The sequence below is a fragment of the Opisthorchis viverrini genome, assembly GCF_000715545.1.
Source record: "Opisthorchis viverrini unplaced genomic scaffold opera_v5_19, whole genome shotgun sequence".
NCBI lineage: Eukaryota > Metazoa > Platyhelminthes > Trematoda > Opisthorchiida > Opisthorchiidae > Opisthorchis > Opisthorchis viverrini.
The window spans coordinates 675,484-702,528 of record NW_008751675.1 but is presented as its reverse complement, the minus strand read 5'-3'; the positions used below and the strand labels follow the sequence as shown (position 1 = coordinate 702,528).

The following is a 27,045-nucleotide window of genomic DNA, read 5'->3' as shown; positions in this document are numbered from 1 at the left end:
CAAAGCTTGTTTTCTGTGACTGTTCACCTTGGCTAGTACATCACAAATTTATATGGTAGCAGAAATCACGTGGAAAAGGTTAAGATCGGGGCTAAATACACTTTAGAGAAATAGAAGTCAAAGGAAGGGAGGTTGGGTGAGGAGTAGGTCAATGGGTCACGGAGTCAACTCAGTGACGTCAATGTCAGACAGAATTGTGGGACCAGATGTTTCGTGGGCCAGTTCAAGTTCAGAGGTCGCACAAGTTTCTTTTGGATGCAAAATTGTGAATCCAGCGGTCAGAGGTCGCACAAGGTTCTTTTGGATGCAAAGTTTTGAATCCAGCAGTCGGATTCCTATCGCCTCTGCGATCGATAGTAGTCTGGATCTTACCAGTCGTGACCCGTTCAGAGGTGCCCGGTATATGATGGTGAAGGCTTGCTCCTTGTCTATGACATGACGGATTTCGGTCAAGTGTGCCGCAATTGCGCTTGGGCCTGGTTTCTTTCCACTACCACTCAGAGATACGGGATTGTGTTCTCGTATTCTGTCCGACAAATGCCTTATCGTACGACCAACGTATGATTCTCGGCATGAGCATACGAATGAGTGCACACAAAAGCTGGTGGTAGAACGTGGCAATCTGTCTTTCAAGCAGAATACGATAGTGAGGCTGGAGTTGAAGCTCAAACGTAGATTAGCGGCCAAGTATGTCGTATCCACGGAGTTTCTAAGCCTTATGGTGATTAGTTCGGCAACCGAGTCACCTTTGGATGGAAGCCTCATGTATACGGGCTTCTCCCTACAGAACACTCAGTAGTTTTGGGTTTAACGGCCTCCAAGGTCTTGAGTACGAACCTTTCAGGATATCCGTTCTGCAGGAATGTACGTTCCAAGATCTTCAGCTCCTCTTCTAAGCATTCGGGTGAGCATATCTTCATTGCTATCTCGGTCAGGCATCTAATTAGGTTGCGTTTTTGTTGCAACGGAACGAAGCTATCAAAGTGAATATACTGACCTTTCCACGTTTGCTTTCTGTGGATCTTACGTTCTATGGTCCCGTCGGCCTTCTCTTCAACATTGACACCGAGAAAGCTCAACTGTCCGTTTCGTTCTGATTCGATAGTAACCTTGATATTAGCATGGACTGAATTGAAAACTGCTTAGTACGCCTGTTGTGCTGATGGTTTCATCGGCAAGAACGAAAATGTCGTCCACGTAGAGGCGATATAATGATAACCGTCCAATGAGTGCATCTAATTTTTGAGTCTCTAGCTTGGTGCTTCTTCAGTCTGCCAATATGGGGCCTAGAATCTTGTTTCACTTTGCATACTACGTAAGTTTTCCATCCAAAACAAGTGTTGAGAATCTTGCGCGTGATCTGGGATGCAACATCAATCTGCATATCCGGACCTGAGGAAGAAACAAACCTGTGACGCATACTAAAAAGAATGTGAAGAGGAAATGTGTTTTTAGCGCACTTTTTGAAACATCCGAGTGAGTTTCCAAGTTTTTGCGACATTTCTCAAAGAACCTTGTTCAAGGGAATAAATGTAGACCGCTGTTTTGCTCGAAGATGCGTGTTTCACGAAAATGTGCTATACTTTCGACCACCATATTGACTCAACATTGCGCGAAAGCAAATGCACTCGTGTCCGTAAAACTCAGTACAACGCATTCAAAAACAAATACGGATATACAGAAGGAGGTCACTTATCTCCTTAGTAAGAATAATGACCAAATAGTTGTGATCAGAGGGATTTCTATAGAGTATCCTTTTCTATCGTTAAATAAAGGCGTGAATAGGTTTAGGGCTGTAGAGCAAAACCTGGCATTATCACCATTGATAGGTCTCTCAGTCCAACAGTACCTTAAGCATATCGTTCTGCAGAAGAATGACATCGAGATCCCATTCAATATAGTTCCATCCGTAATAGACTAAAATTTTGTTTGCAGTCGATTTTTTTACTTTTGACCTTACCCGTTCTACAAGTGTTGCGACAAACAATTGTTCAAACTGTGCCCTTGGTCCTGAATAAAGTTTTCCACCGTATCACTTAAAAGGATGTAAATACTTAAAAGAATAAAAAAATTAGTACTACTGAAATGACGCTTGAGTTTTTTTTTCAGGACACACACGAAGCCTGTGCTGAGTAATACTTAATCGTTGCCAAATGTTTCCTTGAAAGCTGGGCTAACAACTAAGTTTTTAAACGACACTTTCAGCTGCCACGTTTTGGTCGAAAACGATCTAATTTGAGGGTGGGGTTTAGGGTAACGTCAAAACTTTGTTTATCCCGTTTATTGATGAATACAGATGGCTACCATGCTAGTAGCAAGGTGCATCAAATGCTAATTTTGTGGTAGTCAAAAGATAATGCTGAATAGTTTGGTCGCAAGGTAACACCAAGTAGTGTTTCAACGGAATATGCTGTTTTTACTTGTTTGATGGTGTCCTTGAGAAAGGCCATTGCAGGCCACTATAGATAGCATAGCGCCTTAATTCGGTGCGCTGCCGTACTTGGTCAGTGTACTATAGATTAAGTTTTACTGGAGTTTTGTCTAATAGAAGTGCCTTGTAGGCGCGTATTCATTTCACCTATAAAGAGGAAGTTAATAAAGGAGATACTGAGCTTTCGGGAAACGAGCTGTCTTGATCCGTTAACTTACTCATTTGTATCATTCAATCCTTAACGTTTTTTGGGAATAAATTCGTGTAAGGGACGTTGAAAATTTCCAAAATAATCGGGAATTATGCGGAGTTTCAACATTTTATTAGGTTTTTCACTTATGACAGTGTTGGTTAAGTAGGATTATGGTGGCACCTCAACATTTGAACGACAACCGGTTGACAAACAAATGCTTTCTGGAGGATTTCTGGGATTAAATTCTATGAAACTCACGGACAAGATGCCGATGCATCCAGTAACACGCAGAACAGAAGCACTGTTCATACGATGATGGATTTTCTAGCAGTTTTCGAGCGTCGGCGGCGCTGAGTAACTGCGATGTCCTGACTGATGGTTCAAGCGATCGACCCGGTCAGTTACACGGTGTCCCTCCGAGGCGTTAGACAAACCAGTCATAACTCTCAACCGTAAACAGTCTCACCACATCGGACGTAGTAATTCACTCAAACGGCTCAAACCCCGGGACGACCAAGAATATGTACTACTGATAGGGACTAATAAGAGAGGAATTCTAGATCAATGCTTCCCACTTTGGTGCGAATTCATAAAAAGGTGATGTAAGCGTGAATATCTAGAATGAGCTTCTTTTAAAACTGACGAGTTTTACTGATACACCTCCTCTGGAGGGCGCGCAGAATGCTAGTTCTTCGAAAAAGTTGTTCTAAAGGTGAAAAAAAACATATTTGCATCAACGCTAGAATTAAAGACTCCTTGCATTCAGAGGTTAAAATGAAGTCCTGTTAACCTACTCCAAACAGATTTGATGCTAGTTGACCAGAAATCAGAGCTGTAACCTCAGCTAAGCTTCGCTCAGTGGTAGATGGTGTTTTGTTCATGATTCTATACAGCACGGGCTTCAAATGCATTCAACCAGGCTCGAAATATGACCGGACCGTCTTGGACATTTGCTCACGCTTACAATCCTTACACCAATGGTATAACGCAAGCCATGCTTCCGGGAGTTACCACCCGAAATCTACCAGCAAGGCGCTGTACACACCGGCGGATGAATAATTTAGATATTTTTCATAGAAACAAAGTACGTCACCGATAAATCCAAACATATAAGAAATATGGAATCAGTGGCCACGCATCTGCTTAATGCGAACGTTTCTTCAGTGATTCAGGGGTCAATCAGAGATCTTGCAGTGATCTAACTCATATGGGAGTAGTTAATCAAACTGTCGTGTGCCCCGGTTAGTTACCCTATGGACTTTTCGTCAAGGAAACATTTTTCATACCTGGCCGCATCCTGGCTCCTCAGTCCGCGCCAGACTTTTGATGGTTGTAAGGTTAGTGAGAAACTTAGCGCAATATTCGGTCACTTACAAATTCGTTCGTCTCACAGCCAAAAGATCATTTCAGCTCTTCTGGAATCTTTCAAAATGGGTGAATTGTTGTTCAAACTTGGGTTGTCTAAATGTACTTCTTCTTGGTCTCAGTTGGCGCAATAGCACCCGATGGTATTTCCTTTCGATTTGCCTAAATTCGTAAATGCACAATAGAGAGGTGGTGAACATTGCAGACCTCATGTTTTGGCAAAATCAGATCTCGTTACACACGAAATTCACTCCGACTCAACCGCACATTACGACATAATTCGATAGCAGACTGAATAGCCCAGACGATGTACTGGAATCAGGTCAGCAGGGACAATTTACACAAAGGGTTCTTGTCAATCAATCAATCAAAACTCTATTTGGCTAGAACTGTGTTGAATAGATTTATTATAATAACCGTNTTACACAAAGGGTCTTGTCAATAAAACAATCAATCAAAACTCTATTTGGCTAGAACTGTGTTGAATAGATTTATTATAATAACCGTTTCGAACTAAGTGGCTAATTCGGAATACAACCAAAAACTCGAACAGCTGGTCGAAATGCCTACAAGCAACATTATATCTGTCACTCCATGATATCTGCTCGCACGTGCGCGTCTGAACTGGTAATCAACGGGATCTTAACTCTCTACTTTATCAAAGGACTTGGGCGGGTTTTACTCAGTTATCTTGATAAGCTCTACTTTGCTCTATGGCTGTCTATAGAAAAAAATCAATCTATTGGAAGACAGCAACGAATAAAGAATATCGCACGCAGTTGAGAGCAAATAATCAGTAAACAAAACGAAGTAAGTCGAGTCGTGGTAGGTTGCGCAGACTTGCCCAAGCGGTAAACTTAGGTGGAAAGGAAGGAAGGAAGGCGTGTGAAGGACACACGTCCTCTCAGTCACTTAGCTGTACAGTACCAAAAAGCGAGGCCTTTTCTCCTGTCATCGGTTGCTCTGTGTGAAAGCAATTGAGAGCAGTGGTCTCGTCTTCGTTTTCTTGTTCAGCCAACTGTGACAGTAGATAGTTGAACTGTTTCATATGCAACAGGCCTGTAATCCTGCGTTCGAATCGTTTGCGCTTGCTCACCTACAACTATTCCATCAGAACCATTTATAGATGTGTCTATTTGCTGAATTTTAGAATTCGCAATAGAGATGTTGCCTGTAGTGTCGTGTTACCAAGTTGTAGGAAAAACTGGTTACTCATACTCAACCGAGTTCTCTGTCATTCAGTTATATCTGACTTAATCCTCTAGACTGTTACAAGGTGCATCACATCCAGAAATGTTCGCTCAGTCACTGTAAATGTTGTGCCACAAAAACTATCCGGGGGAAAACACTCATACTCAACCGAGTTCCTCTGTCATTAGTTATATCTGACTTAATCCTCTAGACTGTTACAAGGTGCATTACATCCAGAAATGTTCGCTCAGTCTCTGTAAATGTTGTGCCACAAAAACTATCCGGGGGAAAACGCCCTTTTTTATTTCATCGAACTTCAGCTGCCTAATATTTTCTCTCATTTCAGAATTGAAAGAACCACAACTGCCGGAAGAGAGAGAGCTGGAATGAGACAAATGATATTCTTAGAAGCCGCACCCACTGCCAATTGTGATCCAAGCAGCATTTGAGAGTGGAGTTTTATCAGATGCAGAAGAACTGCTCAACTAAAACCTCAAAATTTCGCAGCATGAAAATCGACCGCATGCTTCAGCATGAAAATGCGGTGAAAAAGCGGGAAGTACAAGTTCTTTTAGTTGGTATGTCCGAAATTTTCATCACGTTGTGAATTGAAGCGATTCCCACCTGTATGAACGTAACGCTATTCAAAGGGTTCAGTAGCTTAGCTGGTAGAATAACCGCCAGGCTAGGAAAAGGTCGAGGTTTCGCTCTCATGTGGGCCTTTACATTCCTACTCCTTATGCAGAGACTTCTGATTTCGTAATTCAGTAACCCCCTTCTATTTTTGTCTGTCTGAAAAAAGAACCCTTTGGGATTTTGGAAATGTAGACAACTTGCTCACTGCGAAAGTCGTACAGACTTAGTCCGCTGAGAATCATGTATGCAGTTGAAGTGACAAATGTGACCCGGGTTAATATACTCGTGGGCAAAAACTATGGAGTGCTCGACCAGAGGGCTCGAGAATCATGGTTCGACAAAACTCTTGGGTTACAGTTCAACTCCACTAGCGGCTATTCTGTTTTATTCTTTCTGTGCCTGGTTTTCTAGTGTTAAACTTCACGAAATCTACGTTTATAACATGTCATCCTTTTGTGTGTGTTTGTGAGAGATACGGAATGACTTGATTTTGAACCGGGGTAGTGAAATAATAATCTGACTGACGAATGCTCCAAGTTGGATTTATTTTGTCAAAGGGGGAAATAAACAGAAGGGTTTCTGCTCTGGCAAGCAGGTTTTAAAACTTCAACAAAACAGCGGTCTTTTGGAGGTAGATGAGAAGGTTTGGTTCTTACGTTCTAAATGCACACTAAGCAAGCCGTGTATAAACAGGGAAATTTTCTCTTATATGGTAGGCATTGATCTTAAAGATTATGTCAGATAAATGCCCTGAACCAACTCTGGTGTGAATGATAAACTGTTGTATAATTGTTTTATTACAACAACCCTAAGTTACTTCCAACTCTAAAATGAGTAGCTTATTACAATAACGCTCTCCTTCTCAAAAAGTGTAGGAAGTCCCCAACCAAAGGTACCGATTTCGTCTTTGGAACGTTCTTTCAGTGCTTCGATAGCATGGCGAACTTCACTTCCTAGGATTCGTACATTATGTTGCAATGGCGATGCCAATCATGGGGAGAGGGTAGACAAAGATCAGATGATCTTTGTACCACAGCAAATTGAATTAAAAGGCGCTCGGAGGAACACCACTCGTTAGAGCAGTAAACCCCCCCTTTCAGGAGTCCACACCTTCATAGATGGCAAGGATGCCATATTGTTTTGTCGAATATAGGACACCTAACAAAAGGCATGTCCGTAAAAATGACACTGATTCTCCAAAGGCTGACTGTGTCCACTGGTGCATTACGCACTAGACTGTCAACGATATCATCGTTGACATTTCCCGCTCCACCGTATGCAACCCCTCGTGCTTTCCTCCTTTCGTCATTAAGTTGGCTTAACGGTCAACCGGTTTGTGGATAGTAGTTCTGGCTCAAAGATCCAAGGTTAACTGCTTGAATATAGCAAGTTTCAACGGTTAAAACGGCTTAGGTCCGTGAGAGTGACGCCGATAGTTGAGGAATTAGAAAATGCTCCTTCCGAGAGTTTTAAGGAAAGCCAAGTCATTTCTGAGGTCATAGTAAATTTTACGCGTAAACGTTATTTTGCCTATGTTTGCGTTCGTAGCAAAGCTAAAATATACGCCATGTGTTGTATCGTTTGAAATTTTGATTGCTTTAGCAGGTTTGACTGAATGTCTAACAAGTTTTTCGGAAGGGTCTTTTGAAATGGGTCACTTGTGTCCAAGTACATTTATATCACAATGCAAGGGAATTAGTTCAGCACGCAAACCACATATGGTTACCTAACAAAATGATATTTCGTCCCTAAAGCACCCACGTAAGCGTTACTGGCACGTGCTCACATGTTTGAGAGCAAATATCTAGCAATCATTTATTACAGGGTGACGATCAACTATCAAAGGAAGGATTCTGAAGAACCTATGCTGATTGTCACCCAAATGCGAGTTTAACATAGATTACACTGAAAACTTCTGTCACATAAAACCGGCTTGCTTAGACGCAACTGATATACGCTGCGGGAGCTGTGGATAACCGGAAATCAATCCTCCGCAAGTCTCCAACTTGTTGGGACACATTAGGTGGCTGCAGCATGATTTAAGCGCCTCTTTTTTAGGTTTGAAGTCCACTCTCCTTCTTTCCACCGGAACACGATAACCGCATTCATGCATCAACTAAAACGCCTTTCCCTTGATTCAATAATTGAACCAACACTGTTTCGCACTCTGATCATCAGTGGACACCCAAAACTGTTAACAAAGATTCACGACATGATAATTGTCCCGTCTTGTTTCGCAGTTTTCACGTGTGATAATTACAAGGCCGAATTGCTACATCCGATTGATTGGCCCCAACCAAAACGAAATTTGCGGGGAAGTTGCTTCCACCACTTCGGCTTCATAATTATCACCTGTGAAAATTCAAGGCTTGGAGTTTGGTCATTTTTAGGTCCTTTTCAGGTGCACCGGAAGGTTAGGAAACTTCGATGCATGCAGCTCAGTAGTTTGGATGGGTAATTATCACTGGAAATTTTTCAGATTTTTAGACCAGTGGTGCTTGTCCCAACGAATGTCTGGTGGCCCACTGCGACATTCGCGGTCGCACAATAATGGTTCAGGGAGGTTTGATAAACAATCGGTGGATTTTTTGCTGGGCAACGATTCGCTTTTGACACAAAAGCTTCGTCAGGCCAATTGGGTAAATAGTTTGATTGGGTTTTAAGTCAGTCAGGGAACCAATCCGTGAGATTTCTTATGACTAGCCGACAGGGTCTTCAGTCTGATATTTCTGCTTGTTGGTTAGTGGAGATCACTGACATTTACGACAATTTGGTTAGGGGGAGGGTTTGCCTTCATGATGAACCCGGATTTTTCGTCCTTGCTTCTTCAGTCTAGGACACCTTAATGGAAAATTCCTCTTGTGGTCGTTCACAGATTTCGTTCACCTGTGTTCGTCATAAGGTGCCGAAACAATTGGTTTTGGGGTGGAGTGGGGTGGTTAATTGGATCTAACTCTACTTGGATTTTGTACTTTTAGACCCAGACCATTTCGCTGATAACTGCACGCCACCTCAAGTCATCTTGGCTGATCTAAGATCGCTCCCCACACGTTTGCAAGTTCTACCCCTCTATTCTATTCACTCTGGGAGGCTTGGCGATTTCCACGGCCTCGGCCACCAGTTGCTGTGGTGCGAATCTTAAAATTCCCGTCTCAGAGTGTCCACATTTTCTAAATCTATGCTTGTGTCTAGTACGTGCCCTGCCATCGCCGACTCTTTGACCATCTCTTGGTATTCATCTGCGTTTCTCGATGGTCTGTTAATGTAACGCTTATGTTCCCCGATTCTGGTGTGCAATTCCCTGGCTGCAACTTGCTCAGCTCACGCAATTTAAAACTTGTTTACAGAATATTTTCTATAGGGTTCAGTAATTTTCTTCCTGTTATGTACCGCATAAGGAATGCTAGACTGCGATATTCCAACTACCCTTCCCATCAGCCCTTTACCGTCAGTGGTTGTGGTTGAGACGTGTTTATTCGTTTTTCGTGCATAGCAACATTTTTGGAGCAGCTGAGATGATAAGCTTGCTTAGGAAGAAAGCGCTTGTTGGATTTCCGTCCGTTTTTGCAAGTTTCATCGATCCATTGTTAGTTTAGCCAACGATAACTAGGTTTCTGGAACAGCATTCTCACTCGTGTCAGCTAGCTTCCAACCAACTTGCAACAGATAGGATAGACAATACCCAACCACATTGTTTATCTGATGGGTCTCTGATGAAGCACAATGGAGAATGTAACAACATTAAGTAATATTCCAACTTTATGACGCAAAAATTGGTCTCATTTATGCACGCGTCACCTGTTGCACCGTCGTGTCCCACGTGCATAAGTCACTAAGTCGTAATTACCAAGTTTCGATCAGATCACTAAACGACATTCGCTTAGAAAACAATTCAGACAAAGTTTATATAATATAGTAGGTATATCGCCACACAATAATGTTATGACCAAGGCTAGTGGCACTGACAAATGCATGTGTTCAGTGATTCTGCCTGGTCCGAAGGTGAGAGCATTTGTAACAAACTTAGAAAATGATCAAGTGAAATCAGCAACTGTACACAGCGAGTGAATTTGAACAAATCAAACTGACCTTTGGCTGTGTGGATAAATTTATTTATGCTGGTTATTGAGGATTCACAAACCTCAGTGGACCAATCACATATTAGATGCTTTTTTCTGTAGTCTTCAACGAAATGGCCCCCACAAAACCTCAGATTGGTTAGCGTAATCAGTTTGCAATCTTGTGTCACTGTAAAATCTTCTTCATACCGCTTGTTACCTGTACGCTCAGCAGCCATTTTGGCTTTGCAGGAACTGATATTACAGTAGCAGGTGCTTGTATGGCAGAGTGGTTTGGCCACATTTTTTGGGACTGTATAGCTTTGTACGACTTGAGACGATGTGTGAGCTATGTGTGAGGAATGCCACACGTGAGACGGTACACCTGCCGTTATGGCTGTACCTGTCTTTCGAACCTGTTCATTCGACAATGAGCTGCCATATAAGGAGACACGTCTTTTCATTAGGAATTTACTAATTCAGTATAACAAAGTTGGCATGGTTGTTAGTTCAGATCAAAATTCGTATTGTTCAATGCAGCGCTGCGTTAGATCCCCGTCCATATGACTGTGTTCTCTAGAGATCGCGCCTAACTATAAATCCCGGGAATACCAGATATCCACACAGCCAAATGACTACTGGCAAGTAGGAAGTTTAATCTGATGAGCCGTCAGTCTGTCCTTCTAGCGTAACCAGAACGTTTCAAGTCACGTGGTTGCAATTCTGTTAGTTAAAGAATACTGAAAAACCCACTCACTTAAGCGATTGAGTCTCTATTGAGAGCTGTCATCTGGATACAAAGACCTGTGAAGAAGTTTATACTACCTTGGAGAACTTAGTTGATGAGGTTTATACACGGTGACGAACCGAAGGTAGGAGTTTCCTGGGAGTGCATAACGTTCTACCGCATTTGAAAACGAATCTGAAATTACTGTGGAGTGAAGTTACCACACTCGCAACGCATCACGATGTATTCACTCTTCTGTGGGAACGAAACCGGAATCTCTATGGAAGACACAGCTAGGTGCCTGGCTGAATCGAATTGCATCATTTTCACAAAACCCTTCGGTTTGAGTAAACAAAATGACACTTACCCATCAAAGCGCTTTCAGGAGCAGCCTCTGATGAAATCAAGTGCAATCGAATACGAGACCAGGTATGCTGGTCCAGTCTGTTAAAGTCATCAACCAAAATGCTTAATCTGAGTTGATTTATACACTCGCAGCTCAAAATGCACCTAAAATTCCGAGGCGCCGGAGGTCTGATCGCTTTTTCAGCCTTTAGCTTAGTCCAAAAACCTTCACTTCCCTCCTTGACTATCAGGGACTGTAGGAAACAGTCGGGACACAAAACACTTCGTTGTTGCAGCTGCCAGAATCATACAGATGCTTGCAACGTCTGAAGGTGCACGTCTCAAGATGATCGGCGCTATATGACTGATTTTTCTTCGATCTCTTGGTCATAACAGTTAGCGGCATACGTACACTGGTCTGAATTCCCAATCTGAATGAGTGAATCTTGCTGAGTTCATTCCATGTTCTAACCGCTTCTTCCAATCAGTACACCAGGACGTGAACCACAGGAAACGTTGATACCGTCAGCTCATTGATTAAGAGGTAACCTGTTCCGGGGCCATTGTTATCTCACCATAGTTGAGGCGATTGATGGCTGCATGACAATATCTGCATGTAAGTTGCAATTCCGACGAAGATTAGAAAAGCCTTTCGGACATGAAAATTTTGGCCTCTGGATATGGACCCGTTGGACAAAGGAACGTGTCGACTCATAATGGGGTAGTTACGAATTCTCAGCCAGCTGACTAACCAAAATAAGACAGTGAACGTCCAGTCAGTTTAAAGCATTCTTGAGAGTCATGATATGAGGAAGGAGGTCTGTCAATGGTTCCTGGAATAAAATGAATGGTCATTGTCAGACATGTTCTTCGGGACCGTATTTTTTGTAGATCAGGTCGAATTCAGAGGTCACACAGGGTTCTTCCAGTGAGTGAGTTGTGGGTTAATGCATTCGTATTGATAAGTATCCTGTCGCACCATTCGTGGTAAGTTTAGACTTACCTCGTGTATGAAAGCGAAGCGTTGCTCTTTTTTGTGACATGATTGGTTCCGGCCATATTCGCTACAGTTGCAGCTGAGCTCGGTTTCTGCAAATCACCACCAAATATGTTTACCATTCAAAGGTGAATGGCTGCTGAAACGGTTACCGGATGACTCAGAATCTCCGTTTATCTGTGCTTGAAATGCGGTTCTAGTCCCTGTACCAGCTTCCTTTCGGAGAAGAAATTTCAGAACCCTACCACAAGCTTGTGGGCATATGTCGTGTCAAGTACCATACTTTGGTTGTGAGCTTGTCGGACACGGTTTGAGACATAATTCCGCCTTCCTAAGTATTGGTTAGAAGAAAGCGAGTTCAACAGCGAGACCACTGACAAAGAGTAACGTGATAAACGAGAGGAACTTGTGTGAACTCTGAAATTGAGCTGGACTACGAAAAATCCGGTCCAACAAACAACTTACTCGATCCCATGAACCATTGGTGACCAATCGAAATCAAATTATTTCCACATGTGTATCGTTCTTCCTGACATCAACATATTTTGGAATGCAAACTACACATTTGATTGAATCCAGGAAGCCAGATGATGACTCCCTTCAGCTTCAATGCTTAACTAGTGACTTTTGCTCTCAAAGTGCTTATAAGGATCTACGATTTTTTTAATCAGATTCTTAGTTTGCATTCCGTCAACAGGTAACGAGTAAAACGTTGAATTTGGACCGATGTGCGAATGGAAGCGTGCGCATGTACAGATAATTACTAAAACATCACCTTTCATTATACCGAGATTAGGTTAGACTCTTCGAACCAGTTTTACGAAGTGAAACGTTGGAGGGATAACTTGTGCTTCAACTAATCCCGCCAAAGACGATAGAAACCTTTCACAAGGTGTCCTCACGGTAATAAATGATAGAACGTGCTAGAACATAATGCAACTTGGTACAGCATGCATGATAGAACTTTGTTGGGCACTAAAAGTGAGTAAGAGGGTGTCTTCTCCTAGGTATCGTTGACGAACAATCAGGCTAAAATTCATGTTGGTGGCATTGAACAAAAAGACAGTGATATTCTTTGCGAAATAGATGCAAACAAGCTAAAAAAATTCGGAATGACGCATTCTGTGAATACTTTTTGACAATAGTGAAAAATCGAAGTATTTTTTTAAATGAACTAATTTCAGGTTTGTTCTTATCCTCCATCAACTTTCAACTATTTTTGGAAACGTGCATGATTCCTATCAATTCTTCAGCAACTTACCGTGCTATCGTTGTGAAGTATGTGAGAGTCTTCCATATGATGACCATCGTAAAGTGTCCAGCTATCATCAACCGACATTCCGGCAAGACTAAGATTTTTGAGGCGGTGAGAAAAATAGTACGACATAGGCAAATGTTGCGTCAATCACACCGGAATTCCTGGGTGGTTCCGATCAGTCGTCATACTTAGTTGCTAACTAATTTTTTTCGAGAGACTCGCCTGGAACCCAGCTGAATCTCTCGTTTGTGATGCTCTCAGGCTGTGCACCAGGCCGCCTCATGTTTCAGTCGATACGATATTCGAGATATCGCGATACATGTATACCTTTGTAATGTACTACTCATAAGACTGCTGAAAATCCGCCGACAGCCATGACCGGTTTTGCCCTTTTTGGGGCTCATCGGGTAGGCGTAGTTCCCGGGTTCTCGTCAACCTTATGTTCCACCTGAAACCAAATTGCTTGAAATTAGCGAATATACACTCATTTGCAAACTACCTGATGAGCCCTAAAAAGAGCGAAACCGGTCGTGAGCTGTCGAAGGACTTTCAGCAACCTTATGAGTAGTACATTACAAAGATATACATGATCGCAAACCCGTGTGACTTTCCGGTGTGCCCCATCCTTGGCATGATGGGGGAAGGCAGACTGCGCGTGACCAATTTTGAAATTCATCACGCCGTAGGCAAGCAAGGGCTCATTCTGGTGAGGCACGATAAACTAAAGTTGCATTTGAACTCCACATCCTATGGTGGTCTCTTGTAAGCTCTCTGGTCAATCCCACGAGCCCTTTAATGAGTATAAAAATGTTCTCATTACCTTTACCCTCCAACTGTCTTAGGTCCACCAAATGCTGGAAAGAATACCTTGAGCAAACAAATACGGATCCACTATGGAGATGGATTCCCCGCCGCTGCTCGAAAACAAGTCATCCCGATAATCTTGGCCAACCTCACGGACGCAGTCATACTGGTGCTAAAAAACCTGATGAGCTTGCGAGTTGAATTCGCCGACACAACCACCAAGGTAGTGATTGAAATCAACTCTTTCAATGTATATATATAATTATATAATATATATATATATATATATAAATGATCTTCCAACGGTATTCAACCAAGTTAGTTTGTGTTTTGTGTTTTCCTGTTTCAGGCTAATTAAAATGGAGCATGTCCTGCAGCTTCAGTGGTGAGGATTTTTTTTTCAAAAAAATACTTCACCCTTTTCGATTCTTTTGTTCACCGTTCTTTTGCCCAAATACCTCAAAGTCAGACACAGCCGAACCAAAATATCACACTGCAAAACTACCAGTTCCATTAGACTCGAAGCTCGATCATCCCGCGTTCCACTTTCTAGCGTAGATATAACAGCGGAAACTTCAGCGGATATAAGCATACCGAAAATTCTGGAAGACGAGCATTTGTGCCTCCAGGAATCTCTTTTACGTGTGCTACAACGAAACGAATCGGTTCCACCCTCACTGGTGAAAAAATTTGAACTGTTAGCAGATTCCAATATGGTAGACGAGCTGCGCGAGGCGCTTGTTGATATAAATAAGCTTAGATCCTTGTATTTGAAACTATTTGGCCAGACCAGAGAGTCACTTTCTCACCTGCATCACGATGGTCCACCACCCGTTCCAGAGACCCCACCACCGATGTCTTTCGAAGATGAGCTGCTCAACTGTATGGTTGACTGTAACGGAGATTTCCTCTCAGAAGATGATTCAACAGAGAGGTCATCTCAAACATCGGAAAAAGAATGCGAACCTAAGCCAAACAGCGCAATCTCACCAAAAGAAAAATCGACCCGCAATACAACCGATCGGATAATCTCAAATATCACGGAGAATGCAGTTTCCAACAAAAAATCTGACCGTGATGCTGTACGCAGCAGTCAACTCAAGGTGCCCAGAGAAGAGGTGATTTCCAGCTTACCAAGCCTATCAACCAACAGTGCAGACTCAGTTTCCCATATTTTTGGAGGCTTTTCATTACGAGTCTTGAAAGTTATTCTAAAATTGATAACTGAGCAACCAGAATTCCAAGAAGCCATGCAAAGACGAACCTTTCTGACACCTCCTATCGTCTATGCCGACTTCTAGTAAGTTATACTTACCGACCTCTAGATATCTTGAAGAACGTTTGGACAAACGATTCGTTTACAGCTAGTTGATTTGTGTAGCGATTCTACCCCCAATGTTGCCAGTATTTTGTGTGACCAACTGGTCTTATTTGCCAACCGGTACTTGCCACACAAAGTATGTAGACCACTCAAAGTGCTACGCACATGAAGGCTGTTGTACTGTTGCAGAGGATTTAAAGCCATTGTCCGACAGTGCATTTCGATTCGCCCCTCCACACAAAGCCTCCTAGGAATACAACATAACGGACAAGGTTTCACGTCATGACATCAAGCTGACTCTGTGTGAATACCGTACATCCATTCTGCCTCAGAGGCCGCACACTATGTCCATTGGATCCGCTCATATACCTGTGAACTACGGCTGACTTACAAAAATAAATCATGGGGTTTCTGAATACCTTGTATGATCAGATATTCGTGTGTGTTCAAGCTGGAATAAAACTAACGGATTACCGCTGATCTGGACGTGAAATATAGAAAAGCTCGATAGAAATCAACTGACTGAGTTCACTCCAGAAGATGGATTGTCAGGGTTCATGTTGGGTTCTTTAACACCGTTGATAAGATTCCATAAACTGTGGGAGTGTTTTCATTCCAGCCATTGCTATTGAAAATGAATTTTGCACTATATAGACAACAAAGGAAAGTCCCGTATGAATTAGGGCCCGGCGGAAAATTTTGAACAACACGCATAACTGGGAACTGACAAACGTGCGGTAACTCTCAAGCTGCTAGAAGCCTGTTCCACCCAGTTAATTCTTCTGAACAAATGTTGGCAAACAGTTTGTTTGATTCGCTACTGCAGGTATTTGCCTACTATGACCTGTTGATATGCGTAAACAATCTTGGTTTTAATGACCGATGTGAAGTGAGCGTTTTTTTCGTCTTGAGGGATCTTCAGTTTCCAAACTGTGGCCTAAATGCACTCAGAATCTAGTTTCTGAAGATGTGTGTGAGACATGTTTTATAGAGCTTGATGATAAGATCATAAACTTGGATGCATACAGATGTACCACAAAAGTACATGTAAGTATAATGACGTATTTCCCACGCACCCAAGAGACTCCCTAATCGGAACTTTTATTCGCTGTATACTACCTGATCGAAACCACCGACTTCACTGAATTGGAAACTACTGAAGCTGGATAGAACCATATTGACAAAAACAGGCCATTTGTTGCATCATGCTGCATGTTGAACTTAGCAACCTGTGCTACCGATATCAATATTTTTCACACAAACGGCTAAATAGTACTCTGAGCCCAGCGGAAGCTAATGGCGTGCGAGTCCAGCGAACCTGGAGACCACAACAGATGCGCTTTTGCCGTCAAGAACTCATCAGTTTTACTGGGATGGTGAGACGCATTCTTGTAGTTGTGTACGGACCTGAAGCTTACATAGAAGACCTTCATTGATTTTTTATTTTGGTTACAAGTCCAATCAGGCAAATGCGCGGGAATTCAGTGATAAACTACGAGGAAGTTGACGGGACCTGATGCACAGGGATTGCAGTAGGAGAGAAGCTCCGCTAAGGCTAGTTTGCAGCGTGAGCAGGGAGATTTTATGAGTGGTATATAAATAGCCATTAACTATATTCGTTATCCCAAGTAACATCCAGCGCAAACTTCAGTTTCTCGGTAAACTGTATCTTTTGCATACTGATAAATGGTGGGATACATTCGTATAAGGTTCTTTTGGTAACAACGAGGTCACATTTCCCCAGATGTTCCTACTAGTCTTGAAAAGGTGTGCAATCAGTAATCGGTTTTGTTAAGAACATAGTCCTCCTTGTGTTATACATCACCCACTGTTCAAACGCGTTTGCTGCACGTGATACCTTGGGTAAACTGAACTCAAAGAATAATGTCAGCTTACCCTACAGTATATGTATTGTGCCTTATCACATACATTATCTAGTAAATAACGTGACGTTCTGTAGGATGGTGTGCTCAGTACACTGGCCCATGCCTTGCTCACCGTCATATTTGAAATGGCCTTGTGGCTTACCATTTCAGGTACTTTTGTCATCTACGTGTTCACCGGAACTGAAGAATGAGTAATCCAATGCTGTTTGAAACAAACATACAGGCGAATGGACATCATTATTCCGAAAATACACTCACGCATATCGATTGGGTTTTTACTCAAGTGAATCTGTCGTTTATGATATTCTTCAACCAAAGGTGCTTTACAGGGGCCGCCTCATGTTTCAGTTGGCACCATGCCTTAGATGAAGTAGTATATTTTCATAAATGAAACTACTCACAAGGTTGCTGAAAACTGTCAGGCAGCTCACGACAGGTTTCACCCTTCTTGGGGCTCATCACGTAGGCCTTTGTGCAGCAGATTTAGTCGAGGAATGTCATAAACGAAGGGTTCAATATAGTCTCTCACAAAAACCCATTTGATCTGCAAATGAGTGTAGTCATCAAAATCTGTACAATTTGGGTCGACGTGGAACATGAGGTTGACTGGGGGACTGCGCCTATCTGATGAGCACGAGGATTGGCGAAACCTGTCGTGGGCAGTCAGAGAGTTTTCAGCAACCTTCTGAGGCGATATGTAGATGCCCACGATGGCTATAAAGAGATTGTGTTAGTGTAGCATGGTGAAGACCAGAAAGAAACAGAATAGCTTCAGTAAGCAACAGAAGCAACCCGTTACATACCAAGAAGCTTACCTACACAATGACATGGAATGATTAGGATCTTGGAGGACAGAGCAGTCACGTGATCAGTTTCTCGGAACGTTATGCATCACAGGTACGTGCATCCGCTGACAACACCTAGCAAGATTAGAACGCGGCGGTTTGGAGCGAAGATTGAGGAGAATCTGATGAAAAATGCAGGGCGACGAGTATTGTACTTGTTACAGTAAGTGAGCTGTGTTTGGGATTGGCAAGTGGTTTGAAGAGCCGTGAGTGAGTTGGCGGACTGCAAAGTTCTTGGCCTGAGTTTATGAACTGGGGATAGAGAGAAAACTTCGGTGTGAATAGTTTACTCTAAGCCTCTAATCCCAACACAGTGGAGATGACGTCGTAGGAGAAAAGACAGCGGCGATTCCATTGCAGTCGAACCCCGCGTTGTAGCTTGGTGCTCAGTTCCCCTCGCCGCCGCACAGGAACTTTCTCTCTGAGACCAGTGATGGCATTCGTCTGATCTGTAATGGGCCGTTCCAACCGATTACTGTAGACTCCGACGTTGAATTTCACTTGAGTTGATTCATTGTGCAGTCGAAAGTTTTCTTCGGTCCACGTAGAGCCTTATGATCATCATAAACCTTCTCTTCCGTTCGCTCGATCTGAGGAGCGAATTCCTGGAATGTTAGCAAATCATCGGTAACCTCCTCGTCGTTGGCCGATCGGAGCATGGCTATATCATCTTTTAGAAGACCGCTACGTAGATCCTGGAGAACAGGTTGACCAGGATTCTAATAGATGCTTGATGCAGCACTTATGGCTGAGGCGCGCAGCGTGGAATTGAGCAAACAGTGACCATTCACTTCACCATAACCTCCAGTGTTGGATGCAGCGGGTCGCGTCACTGCAATTCCATTGCGGGCCGACAGAGACACCAGGTCATCATTACTGCTGGCAGAGGTGATACGAACGGGGCCAAGTTCTCTCACATGAACGGCGTACCGCAGCGTATTGAACGTATGTTCACAACTCGCCATGCCCAGGTAATCACTGCAATCATACAAGTCCTTGCTCGATTGCCAATAAACGAAGAACCTGAGTTAATTTACCGTCACAAAATGGTAGATTACCTCCTTTACGCCCAGGGTACGAATGCACTCCTTCAAAGCCAACAATCTCTTGTTGATTTCTGCACCCTGCATCCGCGTATGTCGGTCCAAACTGCTTGTGTTATCTGCTAAGTCAATCAGATAAAATTTCCCATAAATTTTGTTACTTCCTTCGCGTTTCAGAATCAACTGGAAAACGCGCAACACCTGCCTGGATTAAATTAACAGGCCAAGTAATATTCAACGCTGTATGATTGTTAGCAAGTTGTGTTCTACCGATACAATTATTTGCTTGAAAGGGTTTTGTAAAACAAGTCCTTGGTCTGACTGCAATCGATTTGCACTCACTATAAACGAAGTGCTCTCAAGGGCCTGCAAGGGAGCCCTGACTGTCACAGTCGGGTCGGTCTTGAGTTCGGTTTACATGCACCGCCTTTTTCTTTTTCATCACCCTTTGCACTTTTGTCCCTTGAGGAAGATTTATGCTCGACGACCAGTGTGAAGCTCACGAGCGGGAGACTGGTAATTCTGTTGGTGTTGCATCATTCCAGATATACTTATTCCATTTAGCAGCTTTATTGAAGTGTACTTTTTTTATTAAATCATAAGCTAAAACGGTATAGTTTATGCCACAATTTATTTTCTCGCGGTTTTTCAGCTTTATCGAGAACGTAGACCGGATTATTCAGGAAGACTACGTTCCAACTCTTCAGGATATACTGGTCATGCGCGAGCCTTCCAAAGCGGTACGAGAAATGCTGACAACGGTTGGATCCACAAACCTTCGGTGAGAGTCTCAAGATATACTATGTTTAATTCAGGGTCACATGAGACTGGAATAGCTTACATTTTCTCAGTCAGTAAAACATACTGTACTCACGTGTCATTTATCATACAGAGACAGTGTTGCTGGATTTCTGTTGGCTAACAACACAAAATGTACCTTGAAATTGTGTAAACTTATGCAGTTATTATGGGACAGTTTGGGTTCGCTAGAGCCATCACCTGACGGAAGCCGGCTCACTACATTCACGAGCTGATATGGGCGGACTTCTTGAAGTCGACGATTGTGATATGGCTGTCGAAGAAATATAAATAAGGATTCGTGATGTCTGCCTGTGGATACTGGTCGATACTGGATGCCCATTCCAGGAAATCAGAATGTTTCTTTGAAATGAAGAACTCTTACAAGCCCCCGCAGAATTCACATTCAACCCCTGCAAAACAGTTTATGTAACTACGTCCATGGATACACACATTTATCAGAGACAGCAGGAAAGATTTTTATGCGGTGGCATTAATAAGCATCAATATTGAGCGTCCGAATCATTTCCAGGTTGAGATCATGCTACGGTATGCTGAACCTAATTTTTCATTGCATTAACCTTGTAGGTACCAGCGGGTCTCGTGTAATGATCCTTGTACATTTATAACATCTTAAAATAACAGTTAGAACATGCGAAGTTCAACTCGACCGACGGCGCTGATTGAGTTTATAAAACCAGAAATGAAGCTACAGAAATTTCCTTTATTGGTTTTTCATTCGAAAAAGTGAACTGGTATGGGTCCCATTACTACAGGTTCAAGAATCATCGTGGTCAAAGTAATGGGGTACCCCAGCAATCATAGTAGCCAACAACAAATATTCTGATGATGTCAGTTGATGACAAGTTCATATTTAACATCGGAATTTACAGTAGCGTTCCAGCAAATCTGATCCTGCGGTATCCTCGCGGATGCTATTTGAGAAGCTGTGCTCCCCGTGTTGGGTATAGAAGCGATATTTGTAAATCACGATGTTCTGATGTTGCGAGAGTCCTGAATCAACCTCAGTTTTTTATTGCATTGTCATTTGACCCCAAGAAATTTAAACTGTTGTCAACCTGCTTGGTCTACGAAACGGATAACTTCAAGCACATCCTCCACTTGGCGGTTTTTCGCAGGTGTTCACTGTTTCAATGAACAGCTGCAGTCTCACAACCTTGATGTCTTCTATGAATGTGAGAAAAAACGCTAGCGACCGTATTATAAGCCAAACTGAAAATTACGCTAAAAAAGGGAAAAGACGACCAGTATACAAAGCAAAATATCTGTAATTGTGCAGAGTTACACGAACCAGAATGATATAGTGACCTTTATTGGTTGTTGATCAGGTGGCTGTTGATCTGTTCGCCGAGCTTGGCAATTGGCTTGCAAACGTTTCGTCACCATTATTTTCATACATGCCGTAATAACGTTGAGTATAAATGAATGGGATACCGTTCACCTGGAACCGTATCCTATAAGTCAAAAGAAACTGTCAGTAAAAACGGCAACTAGCCTGTTGATAGGATGGAAAGATTCAGAAATTTCATTTGAGACTCGTCCTACAATCAGGTTGGATTTAGGTAAAAAAAAGTGACCAAGCACTGCATATCTATTCCATGGTTATTACGATTCATTAAACGTGTGCAACCCAAAAGGCGGACCACCTCAAATGATAGATGAACATTTGATTTGGGGAGTCGATTCTCAAGCCTCTTGTCAACTAATGAGCCATTGATATGAGCCCGGTCATTGAAGATGGAGTAGTCCCATCTTCTTCGAGTTGATCATACTAAATCGCAATAATTCGCTCGGTGTCGAACAGTTCGACAGTTTGAAATTCCCTGGACGAGATGCGCAAAATGCAGGATTGAAACAGCTGCACAGTGCTTTTCTGCTGTTCGGCACAAATCATTTTCACTTAGACGAGCGAATATTGATTGTTGTATTAATTTTACAAAGCTACTTGTTTTTCTCATTTTGTTTTCTTCTAGAGCTGGATGACTACATGCGAAATTTCATCAGCCGGCTACTCAGTTTCATTCACCTTACTTATTCTTTCTCTTGGGGTAATTTTTGAAACAAAGCAGCATCTTTGTGCATTTCACTTCTCTCTCTCTCTCTCCACAGAATCGTTGACCTTGGACTGCAGACCCTCAATTTGCACAGACATTTGCATTACTTCGAATCTGTCAGTGCGGTTTTATTCCTGGTCTCGTTACCCGACTGTCTCAAAAGGTCATATGACTTAAACAGAAAGGTAGGTTAAACAGCCTGATATCAGGTCTGATATAAGATCAGGCCTGATATCAGATCTTGGTTTAGTGCCAACATACTATCTCCTTGAAAAAAATCAGTGAACAACAGAAAATGAGGAGAAAATTTAGATCATTTATTGTTGTCTAGTAGACGCTGTGAACTCAACTTCATTTTACTCTACATCAAATGTTTCATTAACTATTTTCAGAAGCATGCTTGTGTTAGCCCGCAAGAGAGACGTCAAAGTCATAAATATACTGTGCTCATGCAGTTTGACATGTTTTCCATTGAGTCGACGAAAACCGGGCATTTAAAAACTCTGGGAATATAAAGAGGTGTTGAGCGATATATTACCCTAGCTCTTTGAAATAATTACTACACTTATTTGTATAGCATGATTTTGATATTATACTTCTGGTCTGGATGCCTAGTGTTAGTACAACCGAGATAATAACTCATCTAGATGATCGTTTGCACTCCCGGTTGCTCGTTCGTAAAGGAAACTCGAAACAAATGCTTCCACTTGAATAAACCCATCCAGTAACTACTGTCATACATGGTTTCAATATTCTGTGGCGTACGCATGTTACTTTCGATTTTCCAAAGGTGTGCAATTTTGAAAAGCAATGGGTTTTAGGAATTAATAATTTTACACAACAAGAAACTGAGAAACTACGCCAATGGTCAACTTCGGAAAACACTTGCGTGCAGGAGGAAAGTTTGGGCTCAAATAACGGTATAGCGATGCTACCGAGCGTCTTGAAAGCCCCAAATATCGCTGCTGCTGTAAGCAACAGATGGGTGTTACAAGGCCTCTGATCGTTCGGTAGCCGCAATGATATATAAGTTGGTAAAGCTCGTCCAGTTCGTTGGTCACTTGTTGTTGAATCAGCAGGGCTCCATCAAACATGACCTCTAAGTGGGATTCATGCAGCGGGGAGAGAAACGTTCACTGTGCAAAATAACTGATAGTTTGTTAGTTCTGGAGTTTGATGACCACACAGAATTTCAGATCAGACAATGAGAATTAATGAGCAGGCCCACCCAAACTTAGTCCCAGTCAGCCTACATATTACATGGCTCGCTTCCAAGTAAGTCAGCAGCAAGTGAGGCCTCCGGCAAGGACGCCGAAATAATGTAACAACATTCGTCCGCACCGTTGAGTCTGAATACATATCAGATAAATACAGATCTGTAGATTTGGTGCTTTTAAAGCCTATCCAAACAGTGGGACGGCCAAATTCAAACCTGTGGTAGTATATAAGGAACAATTCAGTAAAAACTCTTTTGGATGGCAAGAATTGTTATAGGCCAAGAATTTTATGAACTACCTATTCCGCTCTGTTTCGTTCAAACGGGCTACTCAAACACAAGGGTTGTTTGTCGGCTACTGAAAAAAGACAGCTAGCTTAATTCAACGGGAACATATCTGGATTCCCGTCGCACTATGAATTTCTAGTTTTCAGCTTGACAAAATATTACCAAGCAGACTTCCATTATCTATTCTTAATTAAATATGGGGAAGCAAATTGCTCATTGAACGATTGCCAGATTATTACACGTAAGCTGACGTGAAAAAGATGGCTAGGTATTGGTGTAATACACTACTCATAAGGTTGCTGAAAACTCTTCGATAGCCAACGACCGACTGTGCTCATCCGATAGCCACAGTCCCCATGTTTCCGCCAACCCTACGTTCCGCTTGAACCCAAATTCCACGAAGTTAGCGAAATACACTCATTTGCAGACCAGTTTGGTTTAGCGGGAGACTCACCTGAAACCCAAATGAACTACCCGTCTGTGATATTTTTAAACAACTGAATTTGCTGCACCAGGTAGTGATACACTGTATAGACGTAATGCGCTACTCATAAGGTTGCTGAACACTCATTGACAGCCCACGACCGGCCTCACCCTGTTTGCAGCTCATCAAGTATTCCTCCTCAAAATTGCTTGAAAAATCATAAACGAGAGGTTCAACTTGGTTCAAGGTGAGTCTCCTGAATAACCATATTGGTTTGCAAATGAGCGCATTTCGCTTAGGTTGGTAGTCTTCAACACACGATGCTGATGATGTGTGCCACAGTGTTTCATTACTGCTTCCCGTGGACGGACTGCACGAAACTAACTGTATTATAGCCTTTATTGGAAGCACACCAACTTCTTAGTATTTTTGGTGTAACTATCAAGACTAGCCCCTAGAGAATACTATTACATATAAACTGGCAAATTCCAACATGTTTCGGCATCCATAACGAGGATATCAGAAGCTTTCGACAGAGCTTCACAAGCCCTACAAGTATTGAATTACCATGCTATGGTGAGTGACACACGTCATTGGAATACAACTCAGAAATATAACAATTTTGAGGGGGGAATATCGGTGGATAAAGTAGTGTGGTCAGTCGAAATGCAACCACCGTAGATTCGGTCATCCAATTTTGAAATGATAGATTCTTATCCACTTGTGTCCTTGTGGCGCGAGTTCTGAAAGAGGTCAGGCTCAACGCTGTAATTTGATGTCTAAAACATTCACGACCTTTGTTATTTTTTCAACCCCTCAAACCCAATTAATCACCTCAGTCTGACTCCGAGACATATGGTTAACTGGATGTGTATGGCACCAAAATTAAGTGTGTAAATGTGCCAAAACGAATCCAATCACCAGGTATTTAGCGCCCAGTAAAATTATAACGTAGTTATTATGTGATATACTGAGTCGAAATTACGTGATTTCACCATTTTTCGACGATACTGAATGGTAGTCATATAACTATCACGGCTAACTTTCACTTTTGCTGTTTGCAACTTCGAAGTACGTCATGGCACATTGTAGTTTAGTATTCCAAAGACACCTGATAAAATATGCCCGGTGCAACGATGTCAGTCAGAAAGTGTCACTCCAGATGTTGTCTAATGTTATATATATATATGTATATGTATATATATATACATTGATGGGCACAGCATTAATAGAATGCCCAAAAATTTACAACCGTGTTATTAAGGGTGTCATCTCCTTCACATTCCAAGTTAATCTTACAAGATGTACACAAAAACATCTGTAGTACAATAGTACTACTACACATCAGTTCATATAAACAGCCCTTGTTCCACAAACGCATCCTAGTAACATTGTCTAAATGTTCCCCAACTTCCGTTTCAGGGTGAACTTGAAACGTCCGTTGAATTATTTGAGACGCTGATGTGTTCTCCACATATGCTCAAGAAGGAGTTTGTAGTGTTCTTGAACAAATTGGATTTGATCAGGGAAAAGTTCTCTGATGACGGTCCAAACAATGAACAGGAAGGTGAGATCCCTTTGGCAGATATTTTCTTGTGACCGAACTCCACAATGTTAGGTTGTTGGTCTTTTGGCCGAGCTCGGCAGTCGGATTGCAAACGTTTCATCACCAATCGAGGTGATATCGTCAGTGGAGGGTTGGGTGGGTGAATTCCACCTCTTCTACCTGTGATTATATAGCATCTAAACAGTATCTGGTAGTTCTGGAAACGGCCTTTGCGTAGTTTGATTGGCCTCCTGTGAATCTGACTTGGTCTCAATCTCCTGTATCTGGTTGGGCGCATTCAATTCGGCAGTTCTGTGTGCGGTTGTTTTGTGATTCGGCCGCCTTCTTCTTGCTTTGTTGTGTGAGTGTGTTCCCTTGGTTGGTTGATTCAGCGGCCTTCTGTTTTTCAGTGATTGTCTTCCTTTGACCCAATTAGTCGATTGGTTGTCGTTAGGCTTCTTGGCTCAGAGTCCCGTGACTGTGTGGTTCCTTTGCACGTAACGGCTGATAGACTGAGTCAATGTCGATGTGTTTATTGATCGATTTCTGTGTGGAATACAACGCCCCGGCAAATGTTGACGTGAATTTGTTGGCCTCAGAATCGGAAAAGCTAGATGTTAGTTGACCATAAAACCTTTACTGTTAAGGACCAACTAAAGCGTATTCGGTTTGATGCAGTCATGGAATAGCCTAGATTGGTTCTACTTTAAACTCAATCATTAGGACTGTGTTAAATAATACAAACTAATCTCGATTCGTAACAACGCCTATGTGGCACTGTGATGCCGTAGCTTATCGTAAATCTCCTGTCCTCCTGATAACTGAATCAGACAAACAAAAAATTGTCAAACCAACGAGCTGATCACTGATGTTGTCACCTTATCAATTGGATCTAGTACGCGCTTTTCAAAAAATGAGGAATATGCGACGCTGGTTGTTGCCACTTTGTTCCCACTATCACGCATGCTTTGCCTTGAGAAATTGAAAATATTCGCCCGAGTGGTTGTTTGACATGCTGTTATGCACTCAATCATGCCAACACAGCTCCTTTTTTCGGTATCGATGTTTGGGTGAAATACTCCCAAACGAACCGGTAACTTATTTCATATTTATGCTTAATTTTTTCTTCCTTAACGCTGCTGCAAAAAAAAATCAAATCGGCAGAAACTCTGGCAACCTTTGTAGAAAGCATGAAGGAACGATTCCTGGCGCTAAAACGCAAGCAGGATGCGAAAGGAAGTCACATCAGTATCAATGTGATTTGTGCCTTGGATGTGGATGAAATGAGAGAAGCGATTCGAGAAAGTTTACGTGTGATCTTTGAATACAATCGAAAACGTCATGTACTACTGTAATTTTGTTGCAGCTTGTGGCGAAATGTGCAAAATTTTATACTTGGACTGTCGCATCTGTGATTTACCTACCAGATATATTTACTTTCTTCAAAGTTGGTTATCTTCATATGACAATATGTTTCTGGATGTTGCAATGTGATACTTCATTACAGAAAAGAAAATTCGAATGATGCCTAAATCAATATGGACGCATCTAGTGGTCCTCTTGTTTCCAATATATGTGGATAGTTTTGTGCAGTCTGG

At 42.3% G+C, this 27,045-nt stretch overlaps 2 protein-coding genes across 2 annotated transcripts; one reads left to right on the top strand and one right to left on the bottom strand.

Moving 5' to 3' along the window:
- Window positions 1–156: 156 nt before the first annotated feature.
- Window positions 157–7,852, bottom strand: T265_01730 (hypothetical protein; the record flags this gene model as incomplete). Its single annotated transcript, XM_009165820.1, is given in 4 exon segments — window positions 157–781; window positions 793–1,109; window positions 1,313–1,421; window positions 7,773–7,852. 4 exon segments carry the CDS (start codon window positions 7,850–7,852, stop codon window positions 157–159), a joined length of 1,131 nt encoding a protein of 376 aa, XP_009164084.1.
- Window positions 7,853–14,296: 6,444 nt separating this feature from the next.
- Window positions 14,297–26,796, top strand: T265_12854 (hypothetical protein; the record flags this gene model as incomplete). Its single annotated transcript, XM_009165889.1, has 6 exons — window positions 14,297–14,322; window positions 14,475–15,305; window positions 19,753–19,881; window positions 22,029–22,158; window positions 25,324–25,468; window positions 26,633–26,796. Coding segments are annotated over 6 exons (1,425 nt in total), but the record flags the coding sequence as incomplete, so codon positions are not given.
- Window positions 26,797–27,045: the final 249 nt, after the last annotated feature.